Raw genomic sequence first — 20952 nt, 5'->3', positions numbered from 1 at the left:
ATGCTTGCATGTGGAGGCCAGAAGTTGATGCCAAATGCCTCCCTTAATTGCTTACCACCTTAATTTTATTGAGACAGGGTCTCTCACTGAGCCTGAAGCTCACCGATGGAGCTAGACTGCCTGTCTAGTGAGCCCCTGGGACCCTCAACTTCACATCCTGCCTCCACACTGAGGTCCATGCCCCACCCAGCTTTTTACACACACCCTGGGTGACTGAACTCAGGCCCTGATGCTTGTGTGGCCAATGTTTTACTGATGGAGCCATTGCCTCGACCTCCAAATCTGTTTCTTCTTGAGGGATCACTGGTGCACCACGCAGAAAAATCCTCCCACTTTTCCTTTCAGGTAGAATTTCCCAAGACCAAGGAGAGGGCAAATCCTACCCTTTGCTCGATACCTTTTCCTGATGTAGGCTCTGCTTTTTTATTTTCTATCTGATGAGGGGGTTGTAGAACCTCTGGGTCAGAGAAGTGGCGTGTGGATTCCTGTTCTTCTCTACCCTCCAGACTGTGTTTCCTCGGGCACAGTATTGACTTCCCTGAGCCGATTTTCCCAGCCGAGAAACAATGCAAGACCATAGTTTCGTCCAGTGCTTCTCTTAGGCAAAAAGGTCTGCTTCTATGTTGAAGACAAACTCAATTTTAAGCTTGAAGCATCCACTCAATTGTTCTGCAGTGACTGGAACAAAGTGTGCCCTAAGAAACATGTCCCCTTTTGTAAAGCCTTTGTAAAGCTAGCATAGGCTAATATACTCAGGCAAATCGAAAAGGTGCACTATTTGAATATTTAAGATACCGGCACTCACTCTGCACAGTGCATCATTGTATCTGAGAATAGGCCCTTTTAGTAGATGGCCACCATTGTCACTGAAGAAGGCTTTGAAGCTGTAAGGATAGATATGCAGCTGGGAAGGAGTCCGGAACAGCTGTTGGCAGCAGCCGCACTTGTCCCTGGCTCATGGAGCACATAAACCTCCACGGATGAGAGGCTCTGGTGTCCATGAACGGCATGGCTGCAAGCCCACCATATTGGGAAGACTTCCCTGAATCAAGCAGTGAAAGATGCTTTGGACCAAAGTCCTCCCTGGGACTCAAGCAAGGAAGGGCGTGGACTCAACTTGGAGCCATGGAATGGGGACAGTTGCTAGCAGCAGCCAAGAGGAAGCACAGTGGGTTCTGCACAGGAAGATGAGTGGCAAGGGGTAGCAGATGTATTCTCTGTGAGATGTGCCATGGGGAGCCAGGCTGGGCCAAGAGCAAGCAGCCCTCCTCTGCACCTAGGGGTCCAGGGCAACCACACATAGCTATGTCATCATCTCACAGGAACCGTGGTGACTGTGTCATTGCCTACAAGGATTTCTCTCAGGGGAAATGTGATGACCCTCAGCCACAGGATGGGAAAGATACTGAAAGCAGTGAATTCCAAGCTAGCAAACTAGACAGAAAATATAAAGGAAGACTTGAACTCTTGGATCTTCAGTAAAGAAGGAAGTTGGTGCATATGACACCTAAAGGTTGTGAGGGACAAATAGCAATGGACCAGGCATTGGTGCTGTGGGAACTGTAGACGAAACAAGTTTGTTAGTGCAGATCCCTCCTCCCCCCGCCCCCCCCCCCCCCGCAAAAAAAAAAAAAAAAGCAAACAGTGATTTAGTAACACAATGTTAGAGAATTAACACTTGGAAATGAGGCTTAACTACACAGAGCAGTTAGAAAAGGGCTTGTTGCAAAAACCCAAGGACTAGAGTTCGATCCCCCAGAATTAATATAAAAAAACTAGGAACAATACTAAGACAGGAGGATCCTGGCTTAAGCATATACATACATGTGCCCATACATATACAATAAAACCTACATATAAAAACACTCATACACACACACATTAATACAATTTGGTAGTTAGGGTAAATACTAAAAGAATTCCTTAGTTAATTTTCTCTTGTGTTATTTAATGTATTGCCCAATACCTAATCGTTCAGTACTCCTTAGCAACATTTAATATATAATAAGCTCTCAAGCTCTCAAAGTCTACTTGGCTTTCCAAGCACAACCTATAGCAGATGACACAGATGGTTTTACAGTTCCCATTTCTCTAAAATATATGCTCACCTTTTCAACATTGATATTCTTTAGAGGGCTTAATAGCCATGACCACACTCACAATGGACTTATTACAGCTTATTACTTCTAAAAAAATATGAATACTAGGAGAATAGGTTTAACTATTTTTAGTACAAAAATCTGTCATCCCAAAGTCTTAATGAGGACAATTCTCAATGCCTGGGGGAAGATCTCATGGCATCTCTCTCAGGTACAAGAGACAGTAACCATCCCGTGCACAATGTTCCTATGGCTGCATGCAGAGTTGTCATGTGAAGAAAAACAAGTGAACCAATGTCCTCCCATCCTCCAGAACCAGGGAGTGGGTCATTTGTCCAGCAGGAAATTGCTGCTGCTGGACGGGGCCACTAGGTCAGAGCATGGGACAGAACACGTGATGTGATAAGCCATTCCACTGAGAAGAAGAGCATATTACAGGAGAAGATGGAATCTGCACCCACACAGAACGGGATTTCTGGTTTATAGGTTTCCTTGAAAGAACAATATTTGTGCAGGCTGTGAAAATGCCATGTTTCATATTTTATATTTATCTGTTTCTGGTCATTCATGAGAGGTAATAGCATCTGAGTCAACTTGCTGAATTAGGGCAATTCTGTTACTCTGTCCAGTGACCGGAATGGTCAAGAGACATGTTTTTTTCACATAACCCATGGAAATTGAGAGGTTTAGAAATGAAATCATTTCTTCTAGCCATATAGCCCTAGGTAAAAAGCATGACATAAGACAATCAAATGACCACAGAGACAGACCACAGGCAACTTCTGAAAGCCTCTTTCTGATCACAATTAGAGGAGGACCAATCACACTTAACCCTGCTTCACAAACTCCCCAGGGTCAGTTGGCCTCCTGACGAGCATCTCTAGATGGTTGCAAGGGATGCTGTTGTTCCTACTCAAATATGGGCCCACCATGGAAGGACCTGCATAGGCCCAAGTCTTTCAACTATGAAGTCTCCAAAGAGGGGATAGGGCTTTTATGATGATACAAAGCCTTTCAAAAGCTACATTTGATTGCTTCACTCTGGGTTCAATTCTTTCTCCAGCGTGGCTAGCTCAAAGGTATTTTTTCCCTGGGATATGAATCTAGAATGGATATACCTGGGCTCCAGTTTCACTGCCTTCCTCAAAAATGATTAACAGGCGAAGGAAACTGGGAATTCAAATGGAGGAAGCCAGCAGGACCTTTTCAATAACCCTTGCAACAGAAACCTTCCAAAAGTGCCTTTCCAATATCCTGGGAGTGGATACGTCCCAGGATGCGTATGAATGCATCACAACCCATTTCTACAGTACAACATCTGGCCAAAGTGTCAGAAGCCTGGACACCCTTGTCAATCCACTTGTAGGGACCTTAGTGGAATGCAAGGCAAATTATACTATATAATATTCCAAATATCTTAGCCAAGCACCAGATAACTACATTATGAAATACATTATCTAAATTGAGATCAGGTCCAAGTTAGTTTTCTAAAGTCAAGGTCATATTAGATAAGAATGGTCCACAAGTAGGATATAGCAAATGTCTTATCGGATGGCCATTAGGGGATGTCACATGTTCATCAGTGAGAGGCAAAGCTGTCTGCCTCACATAGAAGCGTCAGGACAGCAAACACTGAGATGAGGACTGTGCCCTGTGCTGTATGGGGTGGGGCATTTCTCTTTCAAATGTCAACAACCTGCTATGGGAAGTCATGTGTGTTCTCCAGGAGTCAAGAATATGAGGTGAATTATGCTTATAATTTTGATGGCATATGTAAAAATCTGGAGGCATATAAGCACCCCATAAACACACATCACGCTAAGTTGCCTAGATGACCTAGATGACTTTTTTTTTTGACAGTGTTTTTCTGTGTAGCCCTGGCTGTCTTCTAAACTCTGTAGACCAGGCTGACCTCGAACTCAGAAATCCACCCGCCTCTGCCTCCCAAGTGCTGGGACTAAAGGCATGCACCACCACTGCCCAGCTAGATGACCTTTTTTATACTGCAAGTGGTCAAGAAAATGCCTGAAAAAAAATGACAGAGGCAAAGACCTCACAAGTGGAAGAGCATTGCACACCACAATGATGTGAGTCAACGGTCATGAGGACGTTGAAAGAATTTGCAAACGTGAGCATCATGGGGCATGCTCATGAGAGTTCAGCCATGGGATCAGAGAAGTGCTTCTTAGACTTCCCTTACCTGAGTCTCTAGGTCTAGTTCTCTTCCCACCATAGGACTGCTGAACAAGGGAAAATGCAACATTATGTCTTCAAAAGAAAAGAAGTTCAAGACATTCAAGAGAGAGAGAGTGTGTGTGTGTGTGTGTGCACGTGCATGTCCATACATGTATGTGTGTAGACAGGGGCCTTCAGCAGGTGACAGAAAGGCCTCAGGATTAAATTGTGACACAGCTGAGCCTGGTTCATTTTGTTGAAATGATAGCAGCATTAAGTTAGCTATGGGGAAAGGCATAACTTCATTAAGGTCAAACAATACTTATTACGTGCACAGAGGACTTGCTTCTGTCTTCTGTTCTATTTCCTGTGACTACACAGTCAGTGATGTGCTGCTGCTTCTGCTGAGGACTGTGGGCCTTGTGGGCCTTTCATCCCACCACAAGGAAGGAGGCTGGAACCTGTCTGAGGGAAATGTGGTCGCTAAATTCGTCTTGAGTTTCTCCCATGCTCCTTTCAGTGAAGGGCTGAGCATGAACAACCTAACCCAAGATCACCATCTAAAATCTAAGACTGAGATTTCTTAGACCTACGACCTTAAGTTTACTTTCTGCCAACCTTTCCATATTCTGAGGACCTTTCAACGGGACTTCTCTAAGTCCTTGAGAAGAAGTCACTTAGTCCCTCCGAGGACTTATACTCAATGCATGACAATGTTCCAGGCTTTCCTGAGAAGGGTTTCCGGGCACCATCTTCTACAAGTTATCTGATCAAAAAAAAAAAAAAAAAGCCCATACCAGACTCCATTTCGCTCGTTATCATCACAAAACAGTTCCAAAAGAACTGTTTCCTAGGAACAGGCTATACCAAACACAGAAGGAACTATCAAGCAGTGTCTCTCTGGTTCATTTTGATGAAATGATGGCAGCGTTAAGTTAGCTATGGGGAAGCACATAACTTCATTAAGGTCAAACAAGAGAAAGAGGCATGCTGATTCATCATCTTTCTGACTCTACCAAGCAGCAATGAATGAATCCTGTAAACTTGGCCACATACCCTGTCTGTTGTCCCCAGAAAGAGGTTGGTAGTGAACACTTCCTTCTTGTTATACCTATGATAAAAGTTGAAACTATTCTACTGCTGACATTTTTATTATATCAAAAAGGTGTGCTCAGTGGACAGCTGCCTATAGAAGACCAGAACACACTAAGACCCTGCACAGGTTCAATTCCAAATGAATCAAGATGGAATCTGACAGAAGACAAAAGCAGAGAGTAGTTTTGAACTCGCCGGCTGACTCAGGAAAGGGTATCTGGACAGACACAGTAGCACAGGCCTGGGCCAATAGCACAGGCACTGAGAACAATTAATAAATGGGACGCCATAAAGCTAAGCAGCTGTATGACAAAGGAAGCCATCACTTGGACAAAATAACAGCCTACAGGGTGGGAAAAGATCCTTATTAATTATACATCAGATAATGATTCCCATGCTCCTTTCAGATAGAGGGCTAGTGTCTAAACTATTTAAAGATCTAAAAATAAAAACAACACAAAAATTCTAAATCTAAACATCAAGAAAGCAAATAGCTTATAAAATCCCCAAAATGTAAAAGGCTATCAAGATGACACTCAAATAGCTCATTGAATATGAAGTAGAGCCGATGCCCGATTAGAGGCTTTATATATACTGGTGTTCATAGGACTGGAAGAGACTCTGCATGAGAGTCTACCAGAGAGAGGAAAAAGGAAGTCACTAACACAGCTACAAATCCTGTAGCCTTCAACAGTGAGCTCCTGCAGGATATACTGGTATAATACTGGCACAGACATTATACGGATTACCAACCACTTGTTGACTAGATTTAAAGCCCACTTCATGGAACGGAGCCCATACCTGATACTGCTAAAGAGCCAAGAACCTGAGACTGGATAGGCCATGGGCCTATGGGAAAACCTAAAACTGTTGTTGTGATAAAAGAACATAGCAAAAAAAAAAAAAATGACTCCCAATGGTATACAGTTAATACCATAGACTGGTGTCTCATTAAGCTATCATCAGAGCTTTTGCAGAGATGGGAACTAATGCCGACAGTTGGACAATGCACAGAGCGTGAGAGACACTGGAGTACTTGGACCCAAATGGGATGTCTTCATCAAATCCTTTACTGTAAGGCTCAGGAATCTCTGGGGAGAGGGGATCAGAAATTCTAAGAGCCAGAGGTAATCAATGATTTCAAGGAAACAGTATCTTTTGGCCTCAGCAGGATAGATGCACATATGAATTCACAGGGACTATGGCAGCATGCACAGGGCCTGCAATGGTTCAAACTAGATGTGGTCTCAGCATTGGGAAGGAGAGGCAGACAGGAGGTCCCAGCACTAGCCAAGAAATTATCTGCAACTGATACCTGCTATCAAAGAAAAAAAAAAGGTATGTTTTCTATCCAGTTGTTTCTTACTAGGTATAACAATGGCATTTCAGAGTAGATGGTATGGCTTAGAGTAGTCGGTTAACAGAAAACAAACTCCAGGATATTTTTGTAGACTTTTTGTCTCAGTTTGCTTTGTTAGGGCATTTTTGTCTTCTCAGTCTTTTTTTTTTAATTTTTATTTGTGTGTGTGTGTGTTTTAAATTTTGTATGTGTTTTGTTTGTTTTTGTTTGGGAAGAAGGAGAGAGGGGAGAGGAAGATGGGGGAGGGAGGAGGAGAGAGAGAAAACATAAAGTTAGGTGAGAGGTGGAATATCTGGGAAGAGCAAAGGGGAAAGCATTATAAAAATATATTATAAGAAAAATAATTTTGTTTAAAATGTATGCTTAGAATTGTTTTCAGTTTACTATGCCATGAAAGATGAACTTTGAAATGTCACTCAAAATGATCACAGTGATATTAAAGGGACAATAAATTATCAAGTTAATTATCAAATAAGAATTCTATACTCAAAGTCATGTCATCTATAAGAGAGCGAAGGCACTGGGTATATATTAAATTGGCACAAGGATAAATGTTATCTTTCATCCTATAGTGGTTTGAATATGCTTGGCCCAGCAGTGGCACTATTTGGAGGTGTGGCCTTGTTGGATTAGGTGTGACTTTGTTGGAGTAGGTGTGTCATTGTGGGCATGGGCTTTAAGATCTTCATCCTAATTGCCTGGAAGCCAGTCTTCTAACAGCCTTCAGATGAAGATGTAGAACTCTCAGCTCCTCTTGCCCCATGCCTGCCTGGACACTGCCATGCTCCTGCTTTAATGATAATGGACTGAACCTCTGAACCTGTAAGCCAGCCTCAATTAAATTTTGTCCTTATAAAAGTTGCCTTGTGAGACTATGCCGGGGCCTAGCAAACACAGAAGTGGATGCTCACAGTCAGCTAATGGATGGATCACAGGGCTCCCAATGGAGGAGCTAGAGAAAGTACCCAAGGAGCTAAAGGGATCTGCAACCCTATAGGTGGAACAACATTCTGAACTAACCAGTACCCCGGAGCTCTTGACTCTAGCTGCATATGTATCAAAAGAAAAGAGAGGCCCATTGGACACGCAAACTTTATATGCCCCAGTACAGGGGAACGCCAGGGCCAAAAAGGGGAAGTGGGTGGGTAGGGGAGTGGGGGTGGGTGGGTATGGGGGACTTTTGGTATAGCATTGGAAATGTAAATGAGCTAAATACCTAATAAAAAATGGAAAAAAAAAGTTGCCTTGTTCATGGTGTCTGTTCACAGCAGTAAAACCCTAAGATACATTCTGAAGGCGATAATGTCGAAACATGAAATTTTCTCCATCTAGAATCTTCCATAGAAAACTGACAACAATGACCAGAGGATTATAAAGCAACCCATTCATTCTCTTATATAACTGCAATCAAAGCTAAGGGAAAAGTGCCTTTGCATGGCCAATTTTTCCATGACACGGACCCTCACAGTTCAAGTCTAGTCTCTCATGAGACTGTAGAGGGCCTCCAAACTACACAGTGAAAAACATCTACAGATTGACCCATTCGAGGCCCCTCACAATTAACGTCTAAGGCAACAACTATACACATTGACTGTAAAGAAACTATTCAAAATCAGAGATAGCAAAATATAAAAAAATAGATCTGTGCTCAGTAGAATTTTGGGTACCTGATAGGCACTGCACCAGCCCACTCACTAACTTCTATATGACTAAATTCTATATACATTTGCATATGACAAAGTAACTTTACTTAATGTAAGGATCTAACTTTCTATGTTCCTGCAATCTGAAATAACTTATCAATCCATCTTTTATTTTCATCAAGATGATACTAACTCTGAAATGAATTTAAATGTTCTGTTGCAAAAAAAGAAAATGCACTACATCAAATATAATTAAAATGATAAAAGGGTTATAAGCTGAAAAGGGATGGGAGGGAGCTGGAGAGAGGGCTCTGTGGTTAACAGTTCTTCCAGAAGACCCAAGTCAAGTTTCCATTCCTGGGGCTCACAGGTACCCAGAACTCCCCAGCCTCAGCTCCAAAGGACCTGACTCCCCCTTCTGGTCTCTGAAGGTAGTGCATCCATGTGTATATACACCTACACAGACAAATAAAAGTATACACAACTTTAAAAATAAAATAAATGGGCTGGAGAAATGGCTCAGTGGTTGAGAGCACCAACTGCTCTTCCAGAGGTCCTGAGTTCAATTCTCAGCAACCACATGGTGGCTCACAGCCATCTGTCATGGGATCTGATGCCCTCTTCTGGTGTGTCTGAAGAGAGCAACAGTGTGCTCATATGAATAAAAGAAATTTTTAAAATATTTAAATAAAATAAAATAAACATTTTGGAAAGGAGAGAGGAGGAGGGGATGGGACCGATGAATGCGAAATGAGAGAACCCACAGACAACAAAGAAGGCTATTATAGTTTACATGGGGGCTCAAAGTTTACCACATGTGATTTTTTGTCTTTCTTAAAAAAAAAAAAAAAAAAAGAAAGAAAAAGAAAGAAAAGAAATTGCTTAGAAAGAAAAGGACATGGTCATTTTCAGTCATCCAACTTCTACTACCCGAAGAAGTGACTGGGGATGTCTGGGCCCTAAGTGATGACAAGAGGAATGGTAAAGTTGATCGAAATGTTCATAGCCAGATTATTAGAGCAAAGTGCACATTGCCTCTTGGCCTTTTGGCTAAGATCAAGTGTAGAGCAAAGCGTACTTTAACGTGGAAAGGCCAAGAAATCATCTGGTTCTAGGTTTAGAAACACTATCACATTTTACTTTCGACAACAACATTTTGGGACATCGCAAGCTCTCAGTAATTTAATCACCCATCAGAGCTGAACAATTCCGTCTTTTGGGTCCAGATGAGCGAGTTCCCAGGGTTCTGGGAACCATCACCTTGCACGTTTGGTAGCAGTTCCCTGCTTCTAGGTGCACACTTACGTCCACATCGCAGCCGTACTCTGACCCATCCAGAAGCGTCACTTTGCACTGCATGCTTTTAGGCCTTTTCACGATCTTCAGCGGGGACCGTGAGAGTTTGCTGCTGGATGATCTCTGAGAGAGCTTATCGTCCTCAAACTGCTGATATTCAAGCTGTTTCGCAGCTGCAGCAGCAAAGTCCCGGTCTTTGTCACCGATCTGTGAACAGCAACAATGAGCACCTTTCATAACAGACAGGAAATGGATGCTGAGCTGCTCAGACGGTGGCGGCGTGTAGCTTCAGAGAAACGGGCTGAGTGGCCACTTCCCAGGGGATGTGAACTGTCTCAACTATGATGCTACAAGTTGAGGCTCAGATTCAAATACCCCTAAAGCTCAGGTACACATATATAACCCTGCCCACTTAAGTGTACCACTGGGCCCTTTTCTTAGCTGATCCAAGACTTATTAGAGAAGAGAATTTGCCAGTTCTACCATGATCTCACCAAATGAAGAAGTAAATCCACTCCTCCTGCTTAAAAGGCAAAGAAGAGGTGGGTGTTCATTGGGTAGGTGTCTTAGTCAGGGTTTCTATTCCTGCACAAACATCATGACCAGGAAGCAAGTTGGGGAGGAAAGGGTTTATTCAGCTTACACTTTCCACATTGCTGTTCATCACCAAGGAAGTCAGGACTGGAACTCAAGCAGGTCAGGAAGCAGGAGCTGATGCAGAGGCCATGGAGGGATGTTACTTACTGGTTTGCTTCCCCTGGCTTGCTCAGCCTGCTCTCTTATAGAACCAAGACTACCAGCACAGAGATGGCATCACCCACAAGGGGACCTCCCCCCTTGATCACTAATTGAGAAAGTGCCTTACAGCTGGATCTCATGGAGGCATTTCCCCAACTGAAACCCCTTTCTTTGTGATAACTCCATTCTGTGTCAAATTGACACACAAAACTAGCCAGTACAGCAGGGAAAGGTCTCAGTCGCAACTTGGATTTCCTTTTGCACTCTGTTTTCAGAATTCATTGGATGCTTCTATATTCCCTGGCCTGCTAGAACCACACCCCCCATACACTTACAAGATATCTTATAAACGTTAAGGCTTAGAGGGTTGCGAGTGTTAACCTCGTCAGTAATTTTCCCACTGCTGAAATGTTGGGTTCTGCTCTGAATTGGTTCAGCGAAGTCAGCAGTGTCAAAGCTCAACACAAAGCAATCCCCTAGGCCCGTCTCGCTTCCCGGTAATGAGCTGGCGTGTGTGAGCCTCTCTCATCTGCTTCTGAGTCTCTCTACCTCTCTTCTAGGCCAGCCTCACAACTGCAGAGAAACGTCTTGTGGAACATGAGAGTCTCCTTCAAGTCAGCTCCCCGGCATCCCTGAGCACACGGCTCCCCAGCTGTTTCTGCATCCCTCTGTTATCCGACTGCGATGACGGTGGTGTGCAAATCTGATGCAGGGCTGGGTTGGGAGGAGTCTGCAGTGATGCCCTCCCTGCCTTGGAAGCCAGTGTCCAATGGCGTAAGAATGAGTTAGAACACTGTGAGTTCCAGAGCGTTCACGCACAGGCTAATTCCGTGTCCACTCACTACACATTTTCTAACATTTCCAAGTATGCAACCGCTTCAGAAGGCTGGGGTGGGTTAAGCCTTGGGCTCTGGATCCCTCTACGACTGCAAGCTAGTGCTCTAACACGTGCTGATTCCAGGTGTGAAGTTCAAGGCTACAGTGGTTCATCCGAATCACCTTCATCTCTTATTCTTTTAAGTGTTTGTGCTTTTGTTTGTTTGTTTGTTTGTTTTTAAATTTGGTAACAGTGGGGGTAGCACCAAGCTTCCACAGGCTAAATGTCTACCCTATGTGTGAGCTCCATGTCACAAGGGCATCAATACACGTTCATACCACGTGTAAGGAGCAGCAGTGAGCCTACAGATGTGTATAAGGGTGGGGGAGCCCTGCCAAAACAGCTTTTAAAAGTAGACGATGTGTTTGGGTCAGAATAATAGCTGGAAAAATTAAATTTGTCCTCACACTTTACAGCTTAAAATATGAAAGCAGCCAGAGAGAGGCATAGTTAGAGCTGCCAGCCTGCTGTCTGACTGTCCTATAAACCCAGATCTAGGCAAACTCTCTCTAGCAGGAGTTCAGTTGGATGTTAACTGTTTTAATCACAGGCAGGAGGGATGAGTCCAGGCAGAGGAACGCTGCTCATTGGAAGCCTTGAGCAGCACCACTGTTCTCTCCCGGGTGAGAAGCAGGTGACACCAAGCGTCACAGCTCAGCCGGGTTCCCTGATTGGCCTTCCCCAGAGACCCTCAGGCTCACCTCCCTCTTCACTGGGGTGCTGTGTGCAGCGGCTTCAGGGAACTGCTCTAGGGCCGGCTGCTGCTTCTCTCCGTTGAGGCTGCCGTTTCCACCTGCAGGCTCTGGTCCAGGCTGTGCCCCTGCTTGCCCCTGAGGCCCTGCTGCCTCCTGGGGCTCAGCCTCCTGGTCTGGCTTCGATTCTGAGTCTGATCCTGATTCGGTCGTCATGGTTGATTGTTCTGCAAGCAGAAAACAAGGCAAGGGCTGGTCACTAGGTGCAATTACCTCCCAGAAGGACCAGTCTGAAAGGGATGAAAAGGAAGCACAGCCAAGCACAGTCAGTCAGTCCTACATCACACGCTGGAGCGGCTCTGTGCAGAGGTACCCAGAAAACCAGACAACGGTGCTCACAGCAGCTCAAAATGGTCATGGAACACTGCGAAGTCACCTGGGAGCAGGAAGCCTCAATTAAGACAATGACTCCATAACATCAGGCTATAGGCAAGCCTGTAAGGCATTTTCTTAATCAGTAATTGAAGCGCTCGGGGTGGGGGGGTGAGGGGGTGGGGGGCAGCCCATGGTGTGTGGGGTCACCTCTGGGCTGGAGGTCTTATAAGAAAGCTTGCTGTGTGAGCCACAAGCAAGTCAGAAGGCAGCACCCTCCATGGCCTCTGCATCAGCTCCTGCCTCCAGGTTCCTGCCCCGACTTCCTTCAGTGATGAAGTATGAGGTGGAAGTGTAAGCCAAATAAACCCTTTCCTCCCCAACTTGTTTTTGGTCACAGTATTTCATCACAGCAATCGTAACCCTGACTAGGACAAACACACACTGAAAACTAATCTGTAATGATCCACAGTGTCTCTTCATGATAGATTGTGGCCAAAATAAAATAAAATAAAATTACATTGCATTACATTACACTAACTGGGACAGCAGATGAGGAGAGAATGTCTGCTGAATTCGCATATTTTTCTAATACCTGGGAAGGATGATCAGTAAGATAATGTATTCCACTGGCTTCCCGACCCTACACCAAGGATTCTCTCATCCTGGAATCTGTGGATTCTTCTCAAAACAACAAATGTCTTTCCTACTTGTTTTCGGCTAATTTCGCTGTCTCCTTTTTGATTAAAATATACAAATATACAGGGACCTACACATCTGCCGCGTCCCTCCCTGCATGTATCCCCGCAGCATCTGTTCCGTGGTGGGGAGGCAGCCTGTATTCCCCTCTCCCTTGGTTCCTTGCCTTTCCTGGGTCCCCAATACTGCCTGTGAGCCCTGGAAAATGACTGTATCATATCTCATGTGAAATCTCATGTTGCTACACCCTAACAACACATCTTGGGGCACAGAGCTATCTCCTAATGGATTGCTAGGGCACCCTAGAATTCTGTGCCTCAGTTTCTACATATGCCAGATGAGAAGGCTGAGCATGTTCAAACCTAAAACAACAGATTTCCTCAGGCACTTCTGTCTCTTGCTTGCAGATATGCCTAATGTTGTAGAAGGTTGTCTACATGCAGGTGAGGGCAGGCACAAGATAAGCTGAGAGCCTGTGATTGGACAGTGGAAAAGGAGGGCGGGCTGAGAATTTTAGAGCTGAGTACAGAGAGTACAGAGAGACAGAGAAGAAGGGAAGGAGAGGAAGAGATAAGATGGAGCCTATAAAAGAGGAAGAGAAGCCAGAACCACACAGCCCTGGGAGCCATAAGTGTTGGTTATTTCTTAGCTAGGTGATTAAATAATAAGTGGGGTGCATTTGCCCCATCTAGGGGTGGAGCTTGTGTTTATAGCAATTGAGTTTTGAGTTCATTGTGTGGGCATTTTGTGGGTTGAAAATTTACTAATATAAATCTGACTGATAAATCTCAAGCCTCTAGAGTTTTGATTTTACTAGGATGCAATCCGCGCTAGAGAACTTCGAGATGGGCTAGAGAACTTCGAGATGGGCGGTCTCTGCATGGGGCTAGCTAGCCATGGAGGTGGTGAGTCTGCCAGAGCCAGAGAGTAGCCAGTGCAAACATGGGATGGTGTCTTTATATATTTCATGCAACGCAATGTCTTAAAGCATATTCTTGCTGAATGCAGTAAGAGATGCTATGCAAGCACACCCGACATTTTGTGTAATTTGTATCTGTATGGTAAATACTCTGGAGACAATGTAACTTTTACAATTTCTTTCCACAATTCTAATTCCCCTTGTAAGGAAGAAAATATCCCTAGCAAAGGGCTAGTGCAATTCCTTAAGTATATGACAGATGTACTGCTATGATATGGGATTATGCAACTTTGACTCATACATATGCAGCACGCCCATCATTTAGTAATTTAACTATCTCCATAAAGGGACATTGCCAACACCAATCATTGCTTTATGTACGCTCTTTATGCAGGGTTCCTTCTCTCAGTCACCAGCTATTCCTTCTGTTGAAGAAGACATATCAACTTGGCATGTGCTGAGCTACCCTAAGCAATGTAAATATCAAACTCAGAATAAGACTGTGAGCTAACCTTCCCCTCACCCGGCCATCACATTTTAAAAGCTGTTTAAACACATCTTGAAAGCAAATATTACCTTTTCTTGGTCTGCTTAGTCCTGGAAGCCAGCTTAAGTACCAAGAAATTGTGTGAGTGTATGTGTGGGGAGGTGGGGGAGGGTGAACATGGTGGAATTCAGGCTTGGGAAGTCGAGAGGTCATTTTAGTTGTCATTTCATCTGACTACAGACACTGAGGGCCAAATACAAAACAGTGAGTGTGGTTTTACAACAATTACAACACAGCACACCTCCTTCTAGTCCCTGGTGTTACCTAGCACCAGGTAAGGTAACATCCATTTCCTCCCGCAGGTCTTAGCTCAACTACCATTCCTCCTCTAGCTTTAGTAGGTGACGATCGGATCAAGTTTGAACATCAAGACAACTGAAAATATGTATTAGACACCATGGCTGGGCCAAGAACCTATGGCTAGATAAGTCATGGGCTATATGGAGAACCTAATATTACCATTTTATTAAATGAGCATAGTAATAAACAGACTCCTAATAATTTATCCTTATACCTATAGATCTACATCTACATACTTCATCAGTGAGGCTTTTTTTTAAAAGTAGATAGTGATGAACACACTGATCTATATCCAGTCAAGGGGGAATAAAAATCAGAATTCAGAATGCTCAGCCCTAAATGGAATGTCTACTTCCCACATTCTCCTCACAGGGCTCACCGAGGAAGAAGGGGAAGAAAGATGCTAAGAGGCAGAAGTGGTGAGCCCACACAAGAGTATTCTCTATACACAACAGGGAACAAGTTGCACATACGAACTTACAGCAGTCAGGACAGTACACACAGAACCTGTGCAAACTCAAGCCACACAGACAAAACCCATGAGGAGTCAGGAGGAGAGAGCTAAGTCCCACCCATAAGTGGGGAGCCATTGGCAACTTGAAAGGGGTGTGTTTTTTGAGGGTGTGGTTCCCAGTAGGTTAGCCACACTCCAAGGGATGGCGCCACACACAAGTATATGCGTAGCATAAGATACAATGTTGGGTGGGTGGGAAAGGGGATCTTGGAGGAACTGGTAAGGATGCCTGGATACATTGTGTCACGTCCTCAAAAAACAAACATATTTGAAAACAGAATTCAATGCCTAAATTATCTTTACACAAACCATTTGACCCGGGCTTCCATCTTGACTGGAAAATAGTAACAAATTACATGGTCTCCTTAGACCCAAAAGGACATGAGAGCCTCCCCGGTTTCTGATTATTCTGAGACACTACTGTGTCTTCCTTGTTTGCATCTTAGCATACACACCTGCACCCCTGTAGCTACCACCTTGTTTCCATCTTCTAGGCTTTCTCTTTTCTGTGCCACCTCCCATACGAGCTGCCGACTTCACTTTGGCAGCCATCATAGCCAACCATCAGCTCAGGCCTGGTCCTCACCTGAATCCTCGGCAGCTCTGACTGAGTAAGATGCCCTTGTTATTGACTGTTCTTCTATACCCCAACGCATGTTGGTCTTGGGGTTTGGGACACACCCTTCACTCTCTTCCTGCCTTGGTTCCTCTTCTAAGCTGCAGGCTGCTCCTCCAGCCCAGTCCTATATCCAGTCCAATCAGGGAACTCTATTCCATACCTTCTTGCCTCTTCACATTTTCTCTAAGTATACAGCATGCTTTCCTGTACAGGAAAGTGCTTCCATGTTCCCATCTCCAGCTCAGATCTCTGCTCAGTGCTGGGTGCTGGGACCATGCCACCCACGGCCAGCACCCAGGAAACCTTTCCTGATGTATCTGACGCAGCTTCTCCCCATCCCCCTTCTCTCCCTTGCCTCAAAGATGGCAATGTCCTTTTCTTCAAGTCAGAATCCCAGAAACCTGTTATTTCCCTCATCTTATTTATCTAATACAAAAAAAAAATGGTCCTATTTCTGGAATGCATCAGAGAACTGGTTCCCTGCCACTACCTGAGCCCCGTTATTTTTCTATTTTTTTTTAAACCTCCAATTGATCTTCCCAGACCCATTGCTGCTTGACTGTTTAATCTTCATAAAACATAGACCTGATCGATGACTCACTGTGGGAACCCTTTAACCCCTTCCCAGTGCATGCGAGTGAAATCTAAATTCCTAGCTGCTACAGCCTTAACATAGATGTCCAGGACCCAACTCCCTGCCCGGTGGCCACTGTCTACTCTCTCCCACACAGAAAGGGCTCTCTTTAAGTGTCTAAATCATTTCAGTCTTCTGCATCAAGGCTTTGGGGACAAGAAGACTTGGTTTTTCTCACTCTTAAGTAGTTAAGAGTGTTGACAGAGAACCCCTCTCTGGTCACACAGACGTTCTGTGTCTTAAGAGTTTTCTCCCTATCACTACCCAATTTTGTAGTAATTCTCTGCTCTCTAGAAATTCCACCTGTATATTTCAGAGTGAAAACCATGCATACTTATGTCCCAATGTCCTCAGCCCCAAGATACAAGCAAGAATATATTACTGCCAAAATTATTTGCAAATCCAACCAACTTCTTTTATTCTTAGCTATACATACTTAAAGGCAAAAGAGTTTAATCTTTGGGGAAGTCTCTCAAGGGTTTATACAGATTTTTTTTTTTTGTTTTTGTTTTATGGTTTAGTAAAGAGAAGTCACTTCAGTTTCTGAACTGAAGAACCTGAGAAGAAAAGAATTACATAAAGAATAAAAATTACAGATACACATCTGGGAAATCTGAGAAAAGAAACCTTTGTGTTTCCCGCTCTGAAGTGAGAAGCATGAGGCTATATTCAGCACCCACTGGGAAGGCACGGGGAGGCCACTGGACTCTGCGCTGTGATGCTTTCACTAGCAGAATGAAAACCTTCTCACGGAATTAAAGGGAAAGGTTCAGCGATCTCACAGAATCCCCATAAACCAGAAACAAAACACCAGTCCCTAAGTCCCGAGTACAGGAAACCATAAATGACTATGAGAAAGGCGTGCTATAAATGAAGCTCTATTTTCCTATACCAAGATAGTTCTTACATATAAATCATGCTCATATTACCAGAATAATTTGGGGTATCATTAAGGCCTTTTTATTATGTTTTATGAATATCATATTCAGGTTTTTTTGTCATGTTGTTATGGGTGGTTGAACAAAAGGCAGTTATAACTGAATAATTGGGTGTCAAAATTGTTACTAAGGACAGGCAAGATGACTTAGTAGGTAAGGGCACTTGTTGATTGACAGGCAAGATGGCCCAGCAGGTAAGGGCACTTGTTGGCAAGCCTACATGGCCCGAGTTCAACTTCCAAAACTCACATGGTGGAAGGATGGAACTGACTCCTCAGAGTTATCATCTGACCTCTACACGTGTGCTACAGCATGTACACACACACACATGCACACACATGTACACTACACTCATATATACACTACATGTAATAGAAAATTTAAGGCAGATAAATATGAACAACTAAAAGTCTAGAACCTCACTCCAAGGCAGGAATGTTTCTATCTGTTTCTCCTTACAATCTTTTTCGATACAGTCCATGGGAATGTCATGGGAATGCCAGCACCTTAAGTGTCATGTATGATGCGTTTTAGTTTTGTGCAATGCATTGTACCTCTCATGGTCTTGATGGTTTCTGGGTTCTTCTCCTACCTTTTCAACATGAGAGCATTTAAAAAAATACATATTTATTTATGTATATAAATACACAGTAATAGCTGTCTTCAGACACTCCAGAAGAGGGTACTAGATCCCACTGCAGATGGTTGTGAGCCACCATGTGGTTGCTGGGATTTGAACTCAGGGACCTCTGGAAGAGAAGTCAGTGCTCTTAACCTCTGAGCCATCTCTCCATCCCCAACACCATAGCATTTTAAGAAGAGAACTTAGACAGTAGAAATCTCTCGTATCCATGGGGCGTAAACATAGTTAAAAAGCTACCAAATATGGAGAGTGAAGCTACAGCACCGTGAGTCGCTTGCTGTGCAAGGAAGTACATTCCTTGAGTCAAAACCCCGGCCACCGTGTAAAAGGTCAGCTGTGGTGAGACATATTGTCCCCTTGCTGGGTGGACAGGGATAGGCAGGTTCCCAGAGCTCACATGCCAGCCAGCCTAGCTCAGTCAGTGAGTCCCAGGTTCACCGAGAGATCCTGTTTTGGAAATAAAGACGAAAGTGACAGAGGGAGACACCTACAGTTGACCTCTGACCGCTACATACATGCATACCCTACGCCACATGCGCACATATGCATACGTGTGCATACAATGCACAAACACAGAAACTCTTAACTGTGCATCCAAACAGGAGCCTTTCCAAATACAACACCGGCCTCTAGACTCGCTCGACACGAAACGTAAGAGGGAAACTTAAGGAAATAGTCCAGTGTTAATGCCTATGTTGTAATTCTAGTTATGAATCTAGTTCTTGCTTTGCCTTTCGTTCTAAGACTCATCTCTAGGGCAGCGAGCCAGAATGCTGGCCAGTCTTCATGTTGACACCACATAGCCTAGAGCCATTTAGAAAGAAGGAACCTCAAATGAGAAAAAGCCCCCACAAGACAGGCCTGTGGGCAATCCTGCGGCACACTTTTTGTTTAATGATTAATATAGGATTGACCAGCTCACAATGAGTGGCACAGCCTTGGACAGGTGGTCCTGGGTTCTATAAGAAAGCAGGCTGACCAAGCCATGAGGAGCAAGCCAATAAGCAGCACCCTCCATGGCCTCTGCATCAGCTCCTGCCTCTGTGGGCTCCTGCCCTGTTTGAGTTCCTGCTCTGACTTCCTTTGGTGATGAGCTAGGATGTGGATGTGTAAGCCGAAATAAACCCTTTTCCCTTCAAGCTGCTTTTGGACATGGTGTTTTCTCACAGTACTAGAAACAGGGAGTAAAGTGCAAAATGCATAGAGTTCAACAGCCACCTACAAGCTATTTAAATAAAAAAATAACCATCTTTTTTTTTAACCTAGGAATATCCCCCATCTTATCTATCATATACTACAGTAATCACAGAACTTCATACCTCAAAATAAACGTGTATGGTGCTGTCAAACCTTCCTTAGGCATGTTACTGCTTCCAGCCCTATACAGAGTGAATGAACACCTCGGCTGGAATTTAATGACCTTTTATAAAATAGAACTTTCAAGGGTATGAGGAACAGTCAGAGTAACAAACCTTTAAAAATGTAATACTTAATGCTGGACTCTCACCAGAATCGATATCCAATTCCACCTATATAAAAGGACATAAATTCATCTCTCTCTCTCTCTCTCTCTCTCTCTCTCTCTCTCTCTCTCACACACACACACACACACACACACACACACACACACACATACACACACACACATTGAACCCACCTCATGGCCTAGATTTGTAAACTCAGTTCCCTTCCCTTCCCTACCAATATGCCAATATACACAAGAAACAAATGACATTATAAACAGCAACCAGAGCCAATCAACTAAAGACACTACTAATTTTGATTTTCACGGTTACTGTTGGTCTGGCTTTTTCTTCTGCTCCCCACATCTTGCTTCCCGGGTGGGAACTTACAGTATCACTTCCCCCTTCAGTAGACCCAAGTCTGCATCAGGTCCATGACTGAGGAGCACTATTTGCCAGTGGCGTGCTGAAAACTGGTGGTGTGCTGGAACGAAGAGTGTGGTGGAACCCACACCTTTCCACTAGACACCGCCGGTATGCTTTTTAACAAATCACCCAGTATCAAACACACCACCACCAACAACAACCACATCAAAACAAAAAGGAAACCTGAAATCACATGGGAAACCAAAACAATGCAGTCTCAGTCTCACACCGTACCCCTTTTAAGGAAGCCCCACCTCTACCATCCAGGATGCCTTCGTCTCTGCTTTTTCTCACCGCCAGGGATCTGGGAAGAATCTTACCACGCGACCACCGCTTCTTCCTCTTTGCTTTACACACTCCATGTTACCCTAGAAAACTTACAAAGGTTCCCAGTGACCTTCCAGAAGACAATAACTCCTAGGTGACACTGACCCTCCAATGTCCTGTGCATGTAACGCGGTGGTCTTTCCTTCTCTCTTTCCTGCTTTGTCTGTTTCCAGCTCCTCTTCCTAACATCATTTCCAAGCCAAGCAGAAATCTGTCTCGCACCTCCCTTTCTTGGAAAGCTTATCCGCTTTGAACTCAAATACAAAGACAATTCCAAAATACACATCCCTTCATGTGTGGCCTCTCCCTGGATCTCAGGCTCATCTGGACAGCTGTGCTCCTTCCCGCTCTACCTAGCTATCTCAGGGGAACCTGAGACCAGCCATTTCTGCATCCAGACCTTTGACTGCCTCTATCCAACAGGTATCTCTGCCACCATTCAGTCCCCAATCTGTTACATCTCTATTATACTCACTTCAACAAATGGCCTCCACTGGGTTCACAACACTCCCTTCCTCCTTACCCAGAACTTTAATGCAGGTCACACATTGCCTATTGAGCTTTGTTTAAAGAAGT

At 44.1% G+C, this 20952-nt stretch overlaps 1 protein-coding gene across 50 annotated transcripts in view; it reads right to left on the bottom strand.

Annotated features, from left to right (window-relative positions):
• Epb41l3 (erythrocyte membrane protein band 4.1 like 3) overlaps window positions 1-20952 on the bottom strand; it is a 214345-nt gene that overhangs the window by 69931 nt on the left and 123462 nt on the right. For 45 of the 50 annotated variants that reach the window (XM_006523611.4, XM_030249487.1, XM_030249488.1 and 42 more), the window contains 2 exons: window positions 11985-12202; window positions 9678-9875 (listed from right to left, as the gene is read on the bottom strand). In XM_006523611.4, the coding sequence (XP_006523674.1) occupies window positions 9678-9875; window positions 11985-12202 (416 nt within the window). Of the gene's footprint in view, window positions 1-9677; window positions 9876-11984; window positions 12203-20952 lie in introns of those variants that run through there. The other 5 variants (XM_006523618.4, XM_030249482.1, XM_017317239.2 and 2 more) reach the window with 1 other exon arrangement.

The sequence above is a fragment of the Mus musculus genome, chromosome 17 (assembly GCF_000001635.26).
Source record: "Mus musculus strain C57BL/6J chromosome 17, GRCm38.p6 C57BL/6J".
In the NCBI taxonomy this organism is placed as follows: Eukaryota; Metazoa; Chordata; class Mammalia; order Rodentia; family Muridae; genus Mus; species Mus musculus.
This window is presented reverse-complemented; position numbering and strand designations above follow the sequence as displayed.